This window comes from Lissotriton helveticus, chromosome 1_2 (genome assembly GCF_964261635.1).
Source record: "Lissotriton helveticus chromosome 1_2, aLisHel1.1, whole genome shotgun sequence".
Classification (NCBI taxonomy): domain Eukaryota; kingdom Metazoa; phylum Chordata; class Amphibia; order Caudata; family Salamandridae; genus Lissotriton; species Lissotriton helveticus.
In genome coordinates this window covers 328,101,861-328,124,504 of record NC_136058.1, presented here as the reverse complement: position 1 = coordinate 328,124,504, position 22,644 = coordinate 328,101,861, and the positions used below count along the sequence as shown (strand labels likewise).

Genomic DNA, 22,644 nt, shown 5'->3' with positions numbered 1-22,644 from the left:
AAGTGCCTCGCTGCAGTCGCAGCGTACCTAAGAAGGAAATTAATATATGTTTACCCATTCCTAGATGACCGGCTAGTAAAGGCAAAATCAAACAGATATGTCAAAGAGACATTCAAGCAGTAATCACAACTTTAGAATGCTTGGATTTCTCCATACCCCACAAGGAATTGTTGCCACAACTGGAACAGGAAAAGGTGATCCTAGAGCAAACGTAAATTCAAGGAGAGCACAAGCAGTGCCAAAGAGGATAAAGACAATAGCAGAGCATGTTCACCTACACCAAAAGGGGCAGTCTCTGATGGTAAGAACAGTCATGAAACTAATGGGCATGATGGCATCATGCATACCACTCATTACACATGTGATACTGCACATTATACCTTTCCAAGAATGGATCTACAACAAATGGTCACAAGCCACCAGCAGTTTGGAGGATCCAGTGGTTGTCCCTGCAAGGATTCAAAAGGAGATATAATGGTGGAAATCGAGAAAAATAACCTTAAGAAGACCATTCAAGACACCAACTCATTAGTGACCAAACGTTGCACACACAGGGAACCTGAAAGCACGGGACTAATGGAATGAATCTATTGGCGACACTCTGGAAAGTGATTTAGCTGGTGATGTAGGAGTGTACGAAGACAGATCAGTTATGTGCAATGCGATCTGGACCAGGTGTGAGATCCTGAACTTCTTGGTGGTGTATTTCTAGGTATTTGCAGAGAAGGTGGTTTTCAGTTGTGCCTGCTCAATCAGTGACATCGAAGGGACCTTTGACAAAAGCCCAAAGTTCTTTGACCAGATTGTATTGGATCTTCAAATGGTATTATTGGGGTGATTGAGCGGTATGGCAAGTGTGCAGGGTCCAGAAACAGACATGTTTCTTCCCTATATCTCTTTCACATCGTTGAGTGCCTCCCACAGGTGAAGTCATTATTACTTGAGAAGCTGAAGAATATATAGATTGTATTGTTGACGGTGATATGGGCCATACAGTAGAGACGCTAGAGGTAGGCAATTTTCAACTCTTCGATGTTGATAGTATCACTGTAGAGGGTGAGTGGTGGTCTTACAACATTGACAGTGGTCTCATTGACAGTGAGTGATGACACTTCAATGTTAACAGTGTTCTCTCTGATGCCGACGGTGACTTAGCTGGTATATGACTTTGAACCAATGGTGATCTTTGCGCGGGGCGCTGTAGAGTGCGTGGCTCTGTAGAGTGCGTGGCTCTGTAGAGTGTGTTGCGGGGCGCTGTAGAGCGCGGTGTAGCGTGCGTGGCGCTGTAGAGCGCGGGGCGCTGTAGAGTATGGGGCGCTGCGGGCGCTGCAGAGTGCGGGGCGCTGCAGAGTGCGGGGCGCTGTAGAGTGCGGGGCGCTGTAGAGTGCAGGGCGCTGTGGGGCGCTGTAGAGTGCGGGGCGCTGTAGAGTGCGGTGCACTGCGGTGCTCTGTAGAGTGCGGGGTGCTGTCGAGTGCAGGGTGCTGCGGGGCGCTGTAGAGTGCGGGGCGGTGTAGAATGCGGGGCGCTTTAGAGTGAGTTGCGCTGTAGAGTGCGGGGCGCTGCGGGCGCTGTAGAGTGCGGGGCGCTGTAGAGTGCGGGGCGCTGCGGTGCGCTGTAGAGTGTGGGGCGCTGTAGAGTGCAGGGCGCTGTGGAGTGCAGGGCGCTGTCAAGCGCGGGGCGCTGTCGAGCGCGGGGCGCTGTAGAGTGCAGGGCGCTGCGGGGCGCTGTAGAGTGCGGGGTGCTGAGAGCGCGGGGCGCTGTAGAGCGCGGGGCGCTGTAGAATGCGGGGCGCTGTAGAGTGCGGGGCTCTGTAGAGTGCGGTGCACTGCGGTGCTCTGTAGAGTGCGGGGCGCTGTAGAGTGCGGGGCGCTGTAGAGTGTGGGGCGCTGTAGAGTGCAGTGCTATGTGATGTAGAATACTGTGTGCTGTAGAGTGCTGTACTTTGTAGAGTGCTGTATGCCGCAGAGCGTTGTGTGCTGCAGAATGGTGTGTGCTGTAGAATGGTGTGTGTTGTAAAATAGTGTGTGCTGCACTGCCCCATAACCAGTAAGAACAAAAACGAAACTTTAAAACTGCAACAAAGTAGCACACTGTAGAAGCCTGTGTAAAAACTGAAACTGACGAGGCAGGAGATGGGCTGTGCCCGCCCACGAGATGAAATCCGAGCTCTGCGCTCGTGCACCCTCTCCTGTCCACATTCCCAAAAACGGGCAACATTAGTTGTCGAAGCAGACTGCAACAATGCTTACGCATTGAAGCAGGTCGTGCTTCGACCTAAAAAGGACAACAAAATGGCCAATGCTATAGGATCTCTACAGTTCAAAGGCTTGTTCAGAAGGGAAGGCAATCACAGCCTGAAGGACCACAGGCAGAGCAACTTTCATACCTGGGCATCTACAACAGCAGTCACAAGGCATTTCCCATCAAGCCACGAACCAGTCCATGTAGCAACTGTGGCAACACCCTGACAGGTAGCCCCTTCACATGAAGGGAAGGGGAAGAAAACAAACTCCAGAGGGGGAGGATCAACAATCAAGTGACTTGCCCAACAACAACCCAGACCCCCACATAACACGAGTGGGAGGCAGATTAGAACTTTTCTGAAGGGAGTGAGAACAAATAACATCAGACAACTGGATTTTAAATGTGATATGTCACAGATACTGCATAGAACTAACCAAAGAATCACCCCAAAAAACCCTGAAGAAAAAAGATTTAGAAAGGGGGAAATAATACAATTAAGAAAGGAGGTGAAAAACTCTTACAAATGAGCACTATCGAAAGAGTACCACCAAGGGAAAGAAACGAGGAAAACGGCTCACCTTCCTTGCTGTTTCCAAAACAGGACCTAGCTCTGAGACAATCCTAGACCTCCGATTCGTAAACAAATTCATTTGTACTCAACATTTCAAGACGACAACACTCCAAGGAGTGATCCCACTTCTAAAACAAGGACACTAGACCTCAAAGACGCCTACCTACACACCCATATGAATCAGGGACACAAGAAGTGCCTCAGATTTGTACTAGACAGAGTACACTACCGGTTCACAGTACTACCATTCAACATAAAGTTAGCACCACATGTCTTTAAAAAGTGCCTCGCTGCAGTCGCAGCGTACCTAAGAAGGAAATTAATATATGTTTACCCATTCCTAGATGACCGGCTAGTAAAGGCAAAATCAAACAGATATGTCAAAGAGACATTCAAGCAGTAATCACAACTTTAGAATGCTTGGATTTCTCCATACCCCACAAGGAATTGTTGCCACAACTGGAACAGGAAAAGGTGATCCTAGAGCAAACGTAAATTCAAGGAGAGCACAAGCAGTGCCAAAGAGGATAAAGACAATGGCAGAGCATGTTCACCTACACCAAAAGGGGCAGTCTCTGATGGTAAGAACAGTCATGAAACTAATGGGCATGATGGCATCATGCATACCACTCATTACACATGTGATACTGCACATTATACCTTTCCAAGAATGGATCTGCAACAAATGGTCACAAGCCACCAGCAGTTTGGAGGATCCAGTGGTTGTCCCTGCAAGGATTCAAAAGGAGATATAATGGTGGAAATCGAGAAAAATAACCTTAAGAAGACCATTCAAGACACCAACTCATTAGTGACCAAACGTTGCACACACAGGGAACCTGAAAGCACGGGACTAATGGAATGAATCTATTGGCGACACTCTGGAAAGTGATTTAGCTGGTGATGTAGGAGTGTACGAAGACAGATCAGTTATGTGCAATGCGATCTGGACCAGGTGTGAGATCCTGAACTTCTTGGTGGTGTATTTCTAGGTATTTGCAGAGAAGGTGGTTTTCAGTTGTGCCTGCTCAATCAGTGACATCGAAGGGACCTTTGACAAAAGCCCAAAGTTCTTTGACCAGATTGTATTGGATCTTCAAATGGTATTATTGGGGTGATTGAGCGGTATGGCAAGTGTGCAGGGTCCAGAAACAGACATGTTTCTTCCCTATATCTCTTTCACATCGTTGAGTGCCTCCCACAGGTGAAGTCATTATTACTTGAGAAGCTGAAGAATATATAGATTGTATTGTTGACGGTGATATGGGCCATACAGTAGAGACGCTAGAGGTAGGCAATTTTCAACTCTTCGATGTTGATAGTATCACTGTAGAGGGTGAGTGGTGGTCTTACAACATTGACAGTGGTCTCATTGACAGTGAGTGATGACACTTCAATGTTAACAGTGTTCTCTCTGATGCCGACGGTGACTTAGCTGGTATATGACTTTGAACCAATGGTGATCTTTGCGCTCTTGCTCTCTATTTCAGCAACAATGTATGGCGTTGTCTGAATGTTGAATGCAGTTCGTGTTGAAAAGGCAAACCCTCTCTGAACGGCGAACAGTGCGGCACTGTTGGGCTTGATGTGTCTTGGTGATCTTGACATCGATCTATGGTGACGTTGAGAGTAATGTTGTTTTTCTTTATTTCTTTTCCCTTTTAACATACTTCAGCGACGTTGGAGAGAGAATGTGAAGTACAGTGCGAAGCTGATCTAATTCATTTTTCTCTTTCTGTCTTCCTCATCCATTAGACCTGCTAACATGCCTCTAAGTCATAGTCCTTCTCTGTCCTTTCGTTTTCATTGTGATGTTTTTTTTACAGTTAACACATTTCTCGACAGAATGAGAGGTAAGCAAGCAAGTTGCATCCACTTTAAGTGGATCAGTTACAGGCATCTTGCTTCCACATCAATGCCACTTTGAGAAAACATAAGGGAATATGATTGGGAAACACGTTAGAATCTGTTTAAAGCTTAGAAAATTTAATTCCTGGCAGGAAATTATCTGGTTTAAAGTGTAAAATAGCTCCAGAGATGTGCTGAGATCCTTCTATCACAAGCCTTAAAAACGAACTTGGTCAATAAGGCAGCTGCCAGTACAGTGTATTTTGAGAAGGGCTGCCTCCAAGGTTATTAAAGGGACAGGCTCCCCCTTTGTACATGTATGCAGCAAATCAGTTCTATGAATTTTGGGTTAAAAAGTTTTATCAGAACATTCTGAAAAAATTAAGTTTCTGATAGGCTTCCATCACACAGATATCTGTATAAGAATTATGGACACAATATTTTCTTCAGATGCTATTTAATGCCATGAAAGAACTATATCAAAAGGAGTCCCGGGATTTGCACACACTGTGGGGGATCATTTGATAGTTCATGTCTATCAATAAAGATCCTACCCTCCAGAAGCGTATTTTCTGCCAACTGTGGAGATAGTAAAAACACCCATAAACTCAACGCACTCTGACTGAAGTAGGAAGCCTGTTATGGTCATCTACAAAAATACACCTGACTTTGAGACAGTAACCCTGCAAGAACAATCCCATTTCAACCATCAGCACTCGAGAACATTTGCAGCGGATTATGGTGCTGGGACTTTTTTCCCATGTCATTTCATATTATTTCATGTCAGAGTCCAGGGAACCGTTTCCAAAAGCAGAAGAACTGAAAGTAGAAAAATGTGAGCTACGACTCTTAAGGTCAATGCTTGCAGTGCACATTTATCCCTAAAGTCCTGAACGCACAAAAAATCATGTTCAATTCCATCTTTACATGCATCTGTAAATGCCCCCACAGTAATGGCCTTTGGCCAGAGGTGTCCAACATCAAAACTAATCTTTGTGAGATTTGCTGGTTCACCACTGACTATGTAAATGATTCCAAGTTAGATTGATTTTATGTAAATGCATCAACTAAATCCTTAACAGTCGCAGGTCAAAATTGGTTCATGATGGAGAAATTCTTGATAGGAGAAACAGCTATTGAAAAGTTTTGGTTTAAATAGATTTTTGAAGGCTTGACATATAGGTAAATATTGAGCTTTGAGCAGCGAATAATTGCAACCCTTAGGAGCTAAATTCAAAAGTTAACAACCTTTTTTAGGTATCTGGAGCCTTTGCACTGCAAGAACAAATCTGGACTCAGAGGAGATGGGACACAAATGATACTGGGTCTTTTCATTGCTAGAAATAGAATAAAAATATATTTCGGGAGGTGAATGCATTGATATTAATAAAAGGATACGTACGTTGCCTCATGAGCACAGAGTTAATAAATAAGAGGCAGTTGAGACTTCTTCAGACCACAAAAAAACCTTTGGACGGCAGTATTCTGAATCATCTGAAAATGACTTGTTGGTTTCTGGAACCACCAAGCACAGAGCATTCTCAAAGGCCAGAGTCACACAAAAAGCAGTTCAGGAATAAGATACATACATCATAACAAAGAAACAGAAATTTCCTCATTAGACAAAGGCGGTAATAACCAATGCATTCCACTTGGATAATGTTATCCAAGTACCGAGTTCTACAAGCTCGTCCTACCATCGACCACCATCACCACTACCCAGCCAGTGAGAAACCGCAAACTTACTTATCTTCCACACACTCATTCTTATACATTACACTACACATAAACCTTTTGGAGGATTAAATTCCTTTTACTTGTGTATAGACACAAACCAGTTTTGAACTTGGCACTTTATATTTAGGGATACTGGATGTGTATGACCATGGATGGCAAAGCAATGTGAGTAAGGGATTATTAATGGAAGTCAGAAAGCTGCAGTTGTGTGAAAACCAGGCCTAGGACAGAACTTCTCTTCAGAAGATTGAGGGATCATTAATGAAAGTCACTGACTCACACACTTTGATAACCTGGTCTAGGACAAAGCTTCTCTTCAGAAGAGGGAGGGATCATTAATGGAAGTCACTGACCCACACACTGTGTGATAACCAGGCCTAGGACAGTGGTTCTCGTCAGAAGAGTGAGGGATTTTTAATGAAAGTCACCGACTCACACACTTTGATACCCTGGTGTAGGACAAAGCTTCTCTTCAGAGGAGGGAGGGATCATTAATGGAATTCACTGACCCACACATTGTGTGATAGCCAGGCCGAGCAAAATGCTAACAAAATCCATTTACATGATTTTGCCTAGAATAGGAGGCAGTGCAGGGGCTGAGTCTCGATACTGTGACGTCTGTCAGTAGGCAATCTGTTTAGATTAAATTAGAAGGATCCAGTCTCAATAGCGAGACTGGTCTTAGAAGGAGCCCACTTTGGATGATTCTAGGATTGACGATATGTTCTTTGCTTGAGATCGTACTTGCTCTCAAAGCCCCTATAAGAACACACGGGGCTAATATTTTAGCCAAGGCAATCTGTACTCCACCAAAGTAATGAAGATGACCTGCTGGAAATGTCATTTTCTGCATGGCCACCGCCAAACATATTATCTTCCTCCTTCCATTTTTGCTGAATTTGTTTGTGTTGGCTTTGGGAACTTTACCACTGCTAACCAATGCTAAAGTGCAGGTGCTCTCCCCAACGTGCTCTACATGTACACAGAACCTGTAAATTAAACACTACTGGTGGGCCTGCAGCACTGCAACCACTTCAGTAGCCCTTTAAAGCATGCCTCATGCCTGCCATTGGAATTAAACGCAACACATCTCTGACTCTGTGACTTAGAACCTATGCATCACCTACAGTCCTCCGGATCGACGACAACACCTTGCCCCCTCCGCTCCCATTTGCTGCTGCTCAACACAAATGCTTTTCTTCATGAAGGTACTGTTCCAGCAGGGCCTGCGTTGCTTCTGTATCAGACCCACACTCCATCGCGGTCAGGTTGGCTTTTCAGATTAGACCCGGTCCAGAACGACCTTATAGCCCGGTTGGCGCATTATGACTCTAAGTACTATAATTAAAGATATTCTTTAAAAATTCATAATTCTGCAACAACTTATTGGATTTTTGTCATTCTGATCTTTTTTGTACATTAGATTAAGCTCTATCCTTCTAACCTGGTATGGATTATTTGTGTGTGGGTGTTTCACTATTTTACTTTATCAAGCAGTGCACAAATACTTTACACATTATCCTCTTACGTTAAGCCTAACTTCTCTGTGTCTATCTACCAGAGGGTGAGCATGGGTTAATTAAGGATGGGTATCTGACTTATTCTTACTAGGATTGTGGTCCCTACGTAGACATGGTTTATACCTCTGCGGAGTTGAAGCCCAATTTCTAACAGGACCTGTTTGATCTGTTGTCATATTTAACATGTAAAAGAGAATTTTGTGGCTTTCTCTGACAGCTACTAATTCCCTAGCCCAATGGTACCTTAACTTTAAATTTAAAAGCCACTCTATTAGACTTAAAAGCTATCCTGTACTGGTCCAAGATATGGAAAAAAGTATTCTGTACTGATGTATATTTTTGTTACCCGACAGACCCTGCTAAGCTCCTGGGGTGAAAGGTGACTTAATTTGTTTGACATTCTTTGCTGTCAGTGAGTGCAATTGATTGGTAAAAGGGTCTGATATATCTCACAGTTTATTCTGCTAGAAAATGTGGCTGCTTCTCCTTTGCCCTTTGGCTGGATTTGAAGGACATCAAGGTCTACAATTCCTGCCCACTTAGAGGAGACGAGGCTGCCTAGCTTACATGGGTGCTTAATATCAGCACAGATAGCCAGCTGCGCAGGATACTGCTCATGTGCACTTGGTGAGGGTTGATTTCAGATACTTAAAGGTCCAGATTTCCTGTCGGATGATAGGAGGCAGGGCTAGCCAGGTAGCACCACGTAGGAGCCTATAATCAATACAGTTAACCTGGGACGCATTCAAACACGTGCTTGGGTCAAGAGCGGGACCGTCTGCATGTGTCAGAGCCCTGAGGATGGTGGGCTGAGCTCACTATATTTGCTTCTTACCCCAGAAATTGTTCAGTTAGGAGTAGGACTTGCCCATTACACACCCAGGAATGGGAAAAAAAACACCAGCAGCAGTAACAGCACTGTTTGTTTATAGAGGTATGTTCATTAATAAAATGCAATGAAATTCAGAAATATGTCTGTATCAGACAGTCTTTATGTCTGTCAGATTTTTGTCCTGGATTGGAACAGAAAGGATTGGTTTTGAGTTAATAGGCAGTGGATTGTCCAGAATTAGTGGTGGTAGGGAAAGGAGTTTCTCAATGATGAAAATACTTTCCCCTTGAAATTACATATTTTCTATGAAAGGTGAACTACACACCTCTCCTGCAAGGAAATCATTATTTTCTGCTGCACCTTCCAGTGGGTGAATTTCTTCTTATTTGTCTGTGATTTCATCGGATTATTTAAAGAAAGGATTGTTTAAAAACGTAAAATGTTCATAAACCCGTATGATGGGGCCTTTTCCACTGACATCACATGTACAATGAGATAAGCCATACTGTGCTCTCGAAAATACACATTAGTGTTCCAAAGTCAACATTTTGCAATTTCCAGCTCCAACCACTACACTCCTAATCACTGTGCACATACTTCAAATGTAGTAACCTCAGACTAGACATGGAGCCCTTTTGTTATTTTCTGTTTCTGAAATTAACTTTTGTAGGCATTGTTTCTAGAAATTTACCTTGCTTTCATCCTCTCCCCCATATTAAATTCTCCCAGCAATTTCGTGTCAAGAAGAAATTTTCACTTAGTTTAGTCTCTGGATGTCTCCAAGGTTAAGGTTTGTGATTCTATTTCATGTTGAAAAACACGGAGCTCCTAAATACATGCCAGCCTGTGGATTCAAACCTCTTTGTTGATTTAAAAATACATCAATCACACTCGTGAAAAAGAGATTGCAGTTTACGATCCATACAATTCTGTCGATTTTTTTTTTACAAAATGTAAATCAGAACAAAAAGGAATTGAAAAACTTCCCCTCTGTCAGGTTAGCCCATGGTGGGATGTTTCAACACTTTCACATTTCGGGAATGTCTGGAGGCGGCTTTGACCCCTCTCTCTGCTCTGGCAAAAATGTTCTACTATGTGACTGAGCAAAGCACAGAGTCCAAATTTACCCTAGAGCAGACATTTTTTTCCAGCAGAGCCCAGGAATCTATTCACAAAGTGCTTGCATGCCTCAATCAGATGTAAGCGCAATATAAACAAACCAAACATAACGTATGTTCCGGCATGAGTCCTACTTGCAGAGATGGACACGATCCCGAATGAATAGTGAAGGGCCTTCCCTGGCTCCGGCTTTCTAGGGTCTAGGGCTGACGTATGGACTGAATCCGCAGTGAGTCGAGTATGGGCTGATGGGTCGTGGGAGGGCGGTTAATTTTGCACCATGGAAAACATTTTCCTGAAACTACACGCCACCAAGTGGTATTGTTGATTAAGCGGTGAGTTTACGTGATTTGCAGGTGTTTGAAACAGCTCAAACAATATATTTACCCCAGAACAGACATTTTTTCCGGCAGATACAGCGCATGCATTTGTGTGGGAGGGCTGCATTTGTGTCGGAGGGTGGTGGGAGGGCAGAAGCAACTATGGGCATCAAGCACCCTTTAAAAAAAAATGTTTGCTAAACAACAGATAAACAAAGTAAGGGTAAGGAGACCGTGGTTGGCTGGTGCTCCTTAGCCTTGACCGGAAGGGTGGTATCGGCTGCTAGAACGACAGAGGAAGACGCCAATAGGTTTTACAGACATCCGATGAGCACTGATACTCGACCTAAAAAAGATTAATATACGGACAACTGTTGGCTGCGGGGCTGTGTCAGATAAATACTTGGTTGTAATGAGGACTAAATAACTGGTATTATTCAATGTTAAATTATGTATCAATGTTTGTTTGCCTTATCTGTGCACATAGTGTAAATGTTGGGCATTAAAATGAACCTCTCGCTGTTTTAGAACAAGAGCTCTGAAAGGAGCTACAGGTTGAAATGCAACATGGTCTGAGCTTTTACTACATTAGGAAGTACTAAAGAATCTCCTATGTATGTAAAGTGTGGTGGCAAAACTAGGCCATGCAAGTTGCTCTAGTTTGAGGGAAATGGATAGATGTTACAGCAATAAAGAAATCCACCTCAACACACTATAATATTCCAATCTTTCAGGTTAGAAGAAACCGGAAATGCTTAAACCAATCCTGGATGGGTGGCTGGCTGAAAAAGTAAAAACAATTACTTAACATGCAGCAAAGTAAATCCGGGGGTTGACACTTGAGCTGATCCAATGTGAACAGGAAAGCATTGAAGTATGTGAATACAGTTACCTTTGTTATAAACTTCCTGTGGAGTTAACTTTGTTATACACTTCCTGGAACTGAAGAAACAGCAGTATGTCCTGATCCCTGGTTTTCCACAATCTGTTCATGTTTAAATGAAATCGTGTCCATGCACATTTACCTTAAGCTGTACCTGTAGCATGTGAGTTCTCTGTGCTCACCTTTTCATTACTAAGTTACTCTGCGAACATTGATAAATCACCTCTTTTTCTGAAGTAAGATGTGACGTGTTCAACAGAATGTTTGCTTAAATATCTGTGTATGGTAAAATAATCCTTGCTAAGTTTCAAAGATGATAAAGGGAGATGCTGTTTAAAACCAGTTAAATATTATGTAATCACATTCTGTTATATTTGCATTTCACAATTTTGAATCTCTTTACATCCAACAGAAAACCAGCCTTGAATGCATGAAATGGTTATGCGTAACAACAGTGGTTCTGTATGTCTGCAAAACAAATGGTCAGAAATAATAAACTCCAGTATTCAGAAAAACATCAGTGCAGTTAGAGACAGAGGATCCTGCACATAAACGGACTGATCTGGGAAGAAGCTGTGAAGGACAATTTAGTGAATGTAAGAGTCTAAGCTGCGAAACTACACGCCACAAGATTAAGAAATGACCTCTGGGAAATGAAGGCAACAATACTGACAAACCACTTCTTGAATAAACATGCAATCAACACCAGCTTTGATCATGGAATCAGTATGATGTGGTTACCACAGTGCTCTGTTATCTAAAATGATAGCAGACCATCATTCAGTGCTCTAGGTGATTTGTAAATTCTTCCTGGCCAAACCACAGTAACCAGAGAAAAGCACAACAGAGTGAGACAAACAGCTGAAGGATAAAGGAAAGATGAGCTCTGCTGTCTAAAATAGAGAGGACAGTTCCAATATGCACTGACCAGAAGGAGGATAAATCTTTACCCACAAGCGTAGAAAATTGTTATCCAATCTTAAGACACATTTTTTTGCATGGAAGCTCGACGCATATTATGAGTGTGACAAGTATTTAGTCACCATTGTACTTTACTTTTAAATTGGAAATCAAATGTCTTAAATAGCAACACATACAGGAAATGTGAAAATCATACACATGCTTTATCTGCTATGTTGGCCCTTCAGGAAACACAGTCATGGGATGTAGACAACTATATGCCTGACCCAGAGATACAAACCAAGAAAGAAGAATCATATACATGCGGTGAGAGCGTTAGTTTCTCATCCATAGTTAATTGTCAGCAGCAAACGCACACAGGAGAAAAGCCATTCAGATGCAGTGAATGTGTAAAGAGCTTTAATCAACTACCAGACCTGCAAAGGCATCAACGAACACACACTGGAGAAAAACCATACGATTGCTGTGAATGTCTGAAAAGCTTTAGGCTGTTATCAACCCTAAAAAGACATCAGGGGACTCACACGGGAGAAAAAACATTTAGATGCAGTGAATGTGTGAAGAGCTTTAGTCAGTTGTCAGATCTCCAAAGACATCAGCGAACGCACACAAAGGAAAAGCCATACCACTGCAATAAATGTTTGAAGAGCTACAGTCGGTTATCACACCTCCAAAGACATTATCAAACACACACAGGAGAACAACCATACAATTGCAGTGAATGTGTGAAGAGCTTTAGTTGTTTATCACACCTCCAAAGACATCATCGAACACACACTGGGGAAAAACCATACCATTGCAATGAATGTGTGAAAAGCTTTAGTTGTTTATCATACCTCCACATCCACCAGAGAACACACACAGGGGAAAAACCATATAGTTGCAGTGTATGTGAAAAGAGATTTGGTCGGTTGTCAATCCTACAAACACATCAGCAGACACACACAGGGGAAAAACCATATTATTGCAGTGAATGTGAAAAGAGGTTTAGTCGGTTATCAATCCTACGAAGACATCAGCGAACACACACAGGAGAAAACCCATTCAAATGCAGTGAATGTGTGATGAGCTTTAACCTGTTATCAACCCTAAAGAGACATCAGTACACACACAGAGGGGAAAAACTATTCAGGTGCAGTGAATGTGTGAAGAGCTTTATTCAGTTATCAGATCTCCAAAGACATCAGCGAACGCACACTGGAGAAAAGCCATACATTTGCAGTGAATGTTTGAAGAGATTTAGTCGGTTATCACACCTCCAAAGACATCACCGAACACACACTGGGGAAAAGGCATTCGGATGCAGTAAATCTGTGAAGAGCTTTAGTCCATTACCAGACCTGACAAGACATCAGCAAGCACTCACAGAGGAAAAGCCATACCATTGCAATGAATGTGACAAGAGGTTTCGTCAGTTATCAAACCTACAACTACATCAGCGAACACACACAGGGGAAAAGCCATTTCATTGCATTGAATGTGTGAAGAGCTTTAGTCAGTTATCAAGCCTACAAAGACATCAGCAAACAAACACACACAAGTGTAAAGCCATACCATTCCATTGAATGTGTGAAGAGCTTTTTTGGTCTTCACACCTCAAGTACATCAGCAAACACACACACACACACACACACAGGGGAAAACCATACCATTGCAATGAATGTGCAAAGAGCTTTAGTCAGTTTTCAATCCTAAGAAAACATCAGCAATAACACACAGGGGAAAAGCCATACCATTGCTAGAAATGTGTGCAGAGCATTAGTCAGTTATCACACCTCCAAGTACATCAGCAAACACACACCTGTTTAAAACCATGCAATTGCAGTGAATGTGTGAAGGGCTTTCGTCACTTATTAGATCTCCTAAGACATCAGCGAATACAAACACAGGGAAAAACCATACAACTGCAGTGAGTGCGAAGAGCTTTAGCTAGTTATCACAACTCCTTAGACAGCATTCATACACCTGGGAAAAACCATTCAAGTGCAGTGAATAAGAGAAGAGCTTTAGTGGATTACTAAGCCTACATAGCCATCAGCAAATTACAGAAGATGATACAATGACAATTGTGTAGGACATTCAAATGCCAAATGATGGAAAGTAGATGATAGGACCCTCGGCTAATGAGTAAAGAAGCAACACACAAATATTTGCAGTTATTTCACAATGTTTGTTCCTTTCATTACTCTAGATATAACAAAAAGAAATTAAATTGCATGTTACTCTTTAAGAATTTTGCAGAGCGTCAACCAAAAGAAAAGAAATTGTGTTATTCTCTGGTAATGTAGTGTTGTAAAGAAAAGCAACCAAGCACAACCGTTCATGCTGTCTGTAAAAGCAACACTATGAACAATGCTTGGACTCATAAGGCTAACTCAGGATTAGTGATAAAACCTAGAAACCCAACACGCTCGAACCAATTTAACCAGCATACACTAAGGAATATTCATAGCTGATTGTGGTATTTAGGTACATATGCAACATTGATGATTCTGTGACAGCAGCCAAAGAACAGGGTCCAAAAGCATGAGAATTGAAAGTAGGACATTGTGAGCAGGACTCTCAGGGTTAATGCTTGTAGTGCATGACAATTACCTCCCACGGTGATACTCCTTTCCATCATTGCATGCATCTTTAAATCCACCCATTACAGTGGCACTTACCCAGTGGCATTCAACAGCTGAAGCCATGGGAGATTGGACAGCTCACCATTGACCATAATGTTAGAAGCGGCTGTCTCTAGTTGGCAGAGGTATACACTTCTGACAAATAGGGACACACCTTTTCTAGTCAGGGCAAGGGGATCACACACTTAGATAACCCCTGCTCACCCCCTTGGTAGCTTGGCAAAGCAGACAGGCTTATCTCAGAGGCAGTGCGTTAAGCATTTATGACCACATACAGTAATAAAGTGAATACACTACAAATGGACACGACACAGTAGTATTATAAAAATAAGGATGTTTATAAAAGGCTTAGCACAAGACCAAATAACGGCAAAATATACCACAATCTTAATAAATACTCTTGGAAGGAAAAATAATAGTTCAAGCACGGTTTCTTCTTAGCACAAAGTCTTTAGTAACAAAAGCAACTCTTCTTCTTTAAAACACAGTTCTTGGCAACAATGTAACCCACACAAGAGTCACACGACGTCGAGGCAAAGTTAATCCAAAGGTTCGGGGTCGACCGCGAGGAGCGCTACGTCGAGCCCGGAGTCGCACAGACCCCCACAAAATAGTACCTTGGAAAAGTGAAGCACTCGATCAGCGGCGTCGAGATGTCCGGCGTCGCGTCTTCGGCGTCGATCGGGCCTCGGAGTTGGGGCGATCTGTAGCGGCGTCGACCGAAGTCAGGCAGGAGCAGCGCTCACGAGATGAAGCAGGATACGGCGTCGTCGTCGATGTCGATGTTGCAAGAGTGAGCAGCGCTCACGGCGTCGAGAGGGCTCGGCGTCGATGCGATCAGCAGCGGCGTCGACACAGGGTCACTTGGAGCTGGAGCCGAACTCGCTACTCACTGGCGTCGCTACTGGCGTCGATCGGGCCCGGCAGCCGGCGTCAAAGGTGCGGGACACTGGAGCCGTTACTCACGATGTCGAGCTGGATTCGGCGGCGTCCGTCGGCGTCGAGATTGCTGGATTCTTCAGAGGTGCTGGATTTCAGGTTCCAGCAACAAGCACCTTTAGCAAATAGATGAAGTCCTTTGGCCCTGTGACTTCAACAGGAGGCTGGCACTCTTCCAACCCTTGGAGATTTTCTTTAGCAAGTTTGAGAGTACACACTCAGTTCCTCTCTCCTGGTTCCTTGGCAAAAATAAAGAAGCAACTGCAGGATTCCCCCAACAAACAGCACTCTGGCAGAAGGGGTAGGCAGTCCTTGGATCAGCAGGCTTCTTGTCCTTGGTTCAGGTTTCCTTGTCAGAAGTGATCTAAATTCTTAGTTCAGGGGTCCTTCTCTTATACCCCTTTTTGGCTTTGATCCCCTTTGTCCATGCAGGGGAATTTCCCCCCATCTTGTGTTTGTTGTGGGTGTTGCCAGGCCGAGGCACCTGGCCTATTCACTGTGCAGGGCAGAGTCTTCAGCCGCCCAGCAGGAGCGGAGCCAGCATTGTCACTGGCAGGGGCAGGGCCATCAGTCGCCCGGTAGGAGGTGGGGCCAGGAAAGTCCCTGGCAGGCACAGAGTCATCAGTCGCCTGGCAGGGGGGCGGAGCCAGCATTGTATCAGGCAGGGCAGGCTATCAGGAGCTACTCTTCCCCTACTCTCAATGCAAATGCCCCATCCACCCCACACTGACTCATTCAGACCTCTGGAGCCACCCAGCTCCTGTCACACGCACACCAGAACCAACAGAGACCGGTAGACAGTTAGACAAGAAAATAGCTACTTTCTAAAAGTGCTATTTTCAAACACAGAGTCCAAAAACCATCCACCCAAACGGATGCGTTATTAAACCCTGAGTTCAGGGATACCAAACTCGACATTGCACCATGCTCCCCGAGCCCGCTAGGATTATAGCATTAATAATCCTGGTAGCCCATTCTAACTTATGGAGAGCAGGTTACCTTACAATAGTGAAAAACGAATATGGCTGTAATTCACTATTAGGACATGCCAACCTTGTCAGGCTTGTCCTACCTTATGCTTACAATGCACCCTGCCCTTGGGCCTACCATAGGGGTGACTAACATGAAGTTAAGGGAAGGTTTAGGGACTGGCAAGTAGGTGTACTTGCGCAGTCCTCGTGACAGTCAGACTGCACGTGGTCTAGCAATGGCAGACCTTCAGACATACTTTTACTAGGCTGCTTCTGTGGGTGGCACAACACGTGCTGCAAGCCCACTAGCAGCATTTGTATTTACAAGCCCTGGCACTCCTAGTGCACTCTACTAGGGACTGACAGTAAACCAAATAAGCTAAACATGGAATCCAATCAATACATCAATTTCACATAGGGAGCACCTGCACTGTGGCACTGATCAGCAGTGGCACAGTGCCCAAAGCAATATACCAGCAAAAACATCGTAAACAGAGGAGGCAAACAGAAAAAATGGAGGAGAGACTCATGCCAATGATGTCAGGTCTAACACATACAAATAATTGTTAGATTAATTGCATGCAAATATATTTCATGAGTTTCTTATTTGGAGAAAATCATTCAACCAAAACCTGACTAGTGCAATGATAGAATCAGTGCATGATGGCAAAAGTATTGCTAGGAGAAGAAGATGTTGAAAAATGTAGTTCTTAATAGGTTTCTTAAGTCTTGGCGGTTAAGTAAAGATTGAATCTAGAGCAGTAAAGAATTCCAGCTCCTAGAATCCAGAACTATTGACTCCTTGCTATTCATTTCTGAAACCTTGGAACTGGAAAAGAAATCTGGATTCAGAAGAAAAGGAACACAAATGATATTCAGGTTTGTGCTTACAAGCAAAAAGGAATCCTCATTTTGGAAACTCTGCTGGTGAATGCAAGGACTTAACAAGCATGTGCAATACAATAGGTACAATAGGTCTTGCATTTGCGAGAGTTTGAGCTATTGCCATTTTAAATGACAATGCCTTTTATTTATGTGTTTGAAAACCTGCAAGCAGTGTGTAAACACCCACTTTGTACTTATAATAATTGCTTACGAGAAGTAAGGTTGTCAGCAACTGCACCTCTTTTACTGGCAGCCTTGCTTCTCATAAGCAAGGACTAGAAGTACAAAGTGCTTGTTAAAGCAACACATGCTTCAAATTATCCTTATTTTTACAAAGCTAAGATGTTTCAGTAATTTATTAAGCACATCAAGAACACAATGAATATGGGCATGGGAAGTACAGATTGTGAGAGTTTTCACCTCAGGTCCAGGAACAACCAATAAAAAAAGTTAAAATCCCTTAAACACCTTCTCATTCTGTTCCACAATTTTCTAGTTTGGAAACAGGTCACATACCTAAATTATTGAGATGTGTATTTGCGGAAATTAAACTGTGTCGCGTTTCACACAAAAATTGATAAGCTTACTACATCAAACTACTTAGCATACTTTAAATGACAAGACAGAATAACGGTTTCGTGTTTAAAAAGCAACAAAATTGATTATATGGTTAAAAAAGCTACATTGTGCCATGTATAGTTATCAGCTTAGCTCTTACTAGGGAAACTTTCAAACAAACAACAATACACTGTGTTTTTGCCCAAATGCTACACTGTCTCAGACATACTGTTGCGAGAGGCTGTAGGTGGAAAATTAGCTCCAGTGTGTTGGCAGTTGATTATGTATCTGACAATCACATGGTTTCTGAAAAACACATTATATAATGCTTAAACTTCACAGAATTGTGCATCTCTCTTTAAAATGTAGAAGACGCAATGCTGCCCTGGTTTATATATCTTTTTGTAAACACTGCCATTCCCCAAACAAGAACTTCCTTAACCTGCTGAAAACACTGCTTATATGTGTGTGTACGAGTGAGAGAGAGTGTGTGTGAGAGAGAAAAACTGTGGGGGAGACTGTGTGTGGGAGTGTGTGAAAGAGAGAAAGATGGCCACAGCATCAACCATGAGGGAGTAAATGAACCAAAAGCTGTTATACAAATAACGTACTCATAGGCCATCCCTCTTTAACATAATATAGCCTTACCATTAACTGAAGAAGGAGCTGTTATCGGATCAGTAGACTAGGTGAGGGGTGCAGCACCTGGAAAGTATGTGCGGGTTGGCACATGTCTGACCCTAAAAGTGATAGAAGAGTCACAGACCTCGACACATTTACGTCTGTAAGCCTCTGTCTACATTGGTGGGCTTCTCGAATTAACCAAATTAATTTAAACCATATACACACACAACCCAATCCACAACCCCAGGAGCTAGCTGTCCCGACTGTATGTATACACTGCTTAAGGGACCAGAAAACCTCTGGTCCAAAAGAGCATCCCAGATCCTTTGCGCTTAGAGAAGTAGATAAGAGGAGTGAGGTGTCCGCAGAAGGACTTCTCAAGCAATGGACTGCTGGCTCTGCACTAGAGACATTCACCCGTCATCAAGCTCCTAGTGGTGCCCTTAGAAAGTGTGAGGGGGAGAAAGCACAATGCAACAGGATAGGTGAGAGGCAGCTGATGAGAATACAGACCGACAAAAAGCTGCACTTCTCTGTATTGATGTATTGCTGATGGTGTGTCCTGCTAATGCGTTGCAGGTGGCGTTCTCATGTACCTGCCTGTTTTGTTGCTGTGGCAGTTTGTGTGTGGAAGTAGGTGGGGGATGCACATGAAACGAAGCGCTTCTCACTGCACTGCTCTCGTTTCTTAAGTTCTAAATGGCACTTATTTCCCACAGACCTGTGTCCTCTTGAGCAGCACTCCTAAGCTAAGATACATAAAACGGAAATGCTTCTGTGTGGGAGGATTGTCTGAAAAGAAGGATATGCTTCACCAAGTACAGGAATGCAAAACTCAAGTTTCCGAGGCACACACAGGCAGCTCATCCAGTACATGATTTTTGTTTGCATTCTGGTGCCTCACCCTGTATCTTCGTGTGTCCCTGGAGTGTTTATGGACTTGTAGGAGTATCAGCGCCTCCCATGTGTTCGGCAGAGCTTCGGCTCAGAATCACCTAATGTTTTTCTTTTTTCTTTTCCTAAAAACGTGCGCCACGCTGAAACAAATGGACACCTACACTGTAAGGAAACTGTAGTTGGTCAGTGCTGCTGGACTGAAAACTGAAGTGAAGAATCAGGAGCATCAACCAATAAACCCAGGAAACCAGAAAGACGCAGTAGTCAACAATGACCAGCAGCAGTCAGGATATCGCTCCGTAGAGTAATTACTACAGGTCTTGCAGACAGCTAGTGCGTGCTGCTTAGGTTCGACCTAAAAAGGATGTACTGCTTCGTGAGCAAAGAGTGAAAGTATGTGATGCAGCTGAGACTTGGGCCTGATTTTGAGTTTGGTGGACCGGATTTCTCCGTCATAAAGGTGATAGATATCCCGTCTGCTATATTACGAGTCTATTATAGCCTATGGCACGTTTAATGTGAAGTGACTCCATCAAATTTCTCAGACCACAATAAGATATACCGTAGCAATCTGAATCATCTGAAATTACTTTTGTTTTGCTGGAGCTGCCGAATACACATTGTTCTCATAACCCAGCTTTCCATAGATGAACGAGTTCTCTGACAAAATATAAATGTGAGAAGAAAGAAAGGGAAACATTTTCAATAGCCAAAAATGGTAAAAACTAAGGCACTTCATAGAATACATTTTAACACATTGCTGAGTCCCCGCTGCTGACCATTACCCCCTACTAGTGGTAGTTTGGGACAAGGTCACTTTCAGAATTTGGAAATGTAACTGTTACTTGCTGTTAAATACCACAATGAGTACAGCACATTTATGCGGCACAGTTCTGTCGGTCCTAGCATGTTTTGCATTGATGGTTTTGTGAACCAAGGAGAGTCGGGCATCTCAGCACCTGTGAATAAAGAGAGACCACTTCAGATGAATAATTCTATTTGATGCTTCTTTACATATAGTATTATCCCCAGGTGCCAGTGGAGATCAGGAATCTTTAAGCCTATCACATTGCTGGTACGGGGGTACTGGTATTGCATCGGTGCCAAATGTGGCCTCTGATGAAGTCACCAAAGCACCCCGACACAAGGACATCAGTTCCTTTTTTTCTACTCCTTTGGCACAAATCCAGAGCACACAGACTGGTTGTGGGCACACAAACAAGGGATTTGGATCACCACCAGCCACCCAGCGGAGTGTCCCTGAATGTCAGAGCCTACAACCTCAGCTGACGTTATCTTTCTGATCTCCCCAGGTGGACTTGTTTGCCTTTTCAGAAAATACTCAATGCCAGCAGTTCTTCGTAGTCCAGTATCCATTCAGGTGAGCCTTGGGGGCCGGACATGTTTCAGTTGAGTTGGAACTTTCAATCGCAATACACATTTGCCTTTATTCCTTGATTTCTGGGTAAGATAAACCAAGACCAGTCCCAAGCCATTTTCATCCCCCCAGACTGGGCGAGAGGAGGGTGGTAAGAAGACCTTCAGCGCTTCTGCATATGTCGGCTTCTCAATCTGCCATGCAAACTAGTCCTTCTCTCTCATTCAGCGGGAATGGTGCTGCATCCCAATTTCTGAGTCCTTCTTCTTCATGCATGGAGTTTGAGTGGGGACATCTGAACACCTAGCAACTGCCACCGGAGGTGGTAGACATCATCTTGCCATCGTGTTGACCCGCCACCAAGTCCATCAGAAGACAAGGTTACTTAGCTGCGTAACACTCTTTCTGGTATAAACTATATACTCTAACTACTTGCAGATTCATCATTGACCTGCCCACCCCCGTTTGATGGATGTGTTAAATGGAGAGTTAATAAGATTCCAAATTTATTTTGGTACTGCACCACTCTATCGATGTCAGTCAATCTGCTGGTATTGAAGCTGAGAAAATAGATGAAAACTTCTGTGCCACATGTATTTGGTGACCTCCTCAGACCCCACTTCCAGATCTGATGTGAACCAGCACCTCCTACCGACGATGTGAGTGATTAATATTTAAAAAAGCTGAAGTGAGAATCTGTAAATATGTAATAACTTTCCTCCTAAAATCACGTGACTCCAGACTTCTGTAATAATTGAATAAAAGTATGAAACAATCGGAAACTAGAGAGGAAGTGACTAAGAATGTGAGTTTTAGATCATAAATCATAATTATCCTAGCAATTCATAGATTAAAGGAAGATGCTGGTGCATATTACTGCAAATTTCATTTAACCATTGTTGCCTTTAAAATAGTCTGCTTATTGTTGAATATTTAATCAAATGTATAATCATTTTTAGACTTTAGATGTACATTATATTTTTGGTGCAGCAGTTTCTTGCTTCCTGACTACTGTTTATGAATTGATTAGCTAATATTAATATGCATTTTTGTCATTGATGTATTCTTCCGTACTATTGATGTAATGATTTCATGGAATATACATTAATGTACATTAACTCTAAAATAAATCTTGATCATTCATTCACGTTCTCTCAACTCTTCTGTAATTTTCCTATTATGTAGGGAGAATCCTGAAATCTATGTCTGGGGCAGAGGTTCTCACCCTGTGGTCCGGTGACCCATGGGAGTCTGTGAAGCCTACTCACGGGGTTCGTGACAGCTTAGAAAATGTAATAATATTAACAGATTAATAAAGTGTATGTAAGAAAAGATGCAAAATGTACAACTGAAGTTTTTTTCAATGTTCTGTAAAAGTGAAGGAGTTTGAAATTGGAGGCTGAAAGTTAAGTTTCTATCATCAGATTGCTTCACAGGAGCAGTGCAAGTGCATGAAACAGAATATAATATGGACGATGAGTGGCTTCAATTGAATTAGAAAAGCTTCAACCTTCCGATTAAAATTAAATGTTAAAATGTTGATTTCTTTTCATCATTTCTGTATTTGTTTGATGAATACTTGATTCTATATTTTTTGTGCATTGATTTGTGGTTTAAATAAAAAATGCTTAGGCCGGGGTCCTCGGCTTCCACTAATGACTTAGTGTAGGTCCCCAGAGTCCAATAATGAAGCATAGGTCCATCAAAGTCAAAAGGCTAAGAACTACTCGTCTAGGGTCTTCCTCATGAAGGAGGTGTCAAAAGCCTGA

General features: G+C 43.0%; 1 protein-coding gene across 1 annotated transcript in view; it reads left to right on the top strand.

Annotated features, from left to right (window-relative positions):
- LOC144802820 (uncharacterized) overlaps positions 1-22,414 on the top strand; it is a 128,378-nt gene extending 105,964 nt beyond the window's left edge. The window contains exons 3-4 of the mRNA XM_078671830.1: positions 11,488-17,634; positions 17,688-22,414. Coding sequence (XP_078527956.1) covers positions 12,209-13,561 — 1,353 coding nt within the window. The 5' untranslated portion in view covers positions 11,488-12,208 and the 3' untranslated portion in view covers positions 13,562-17,634; positions 17,688-22,414. The remainder of the gene's footprint in view (positions 1-11,487; positions 17,635-17,687) is intronic.
- Positions 22,415-22,644: the final 230 nt, after the last annotated feature.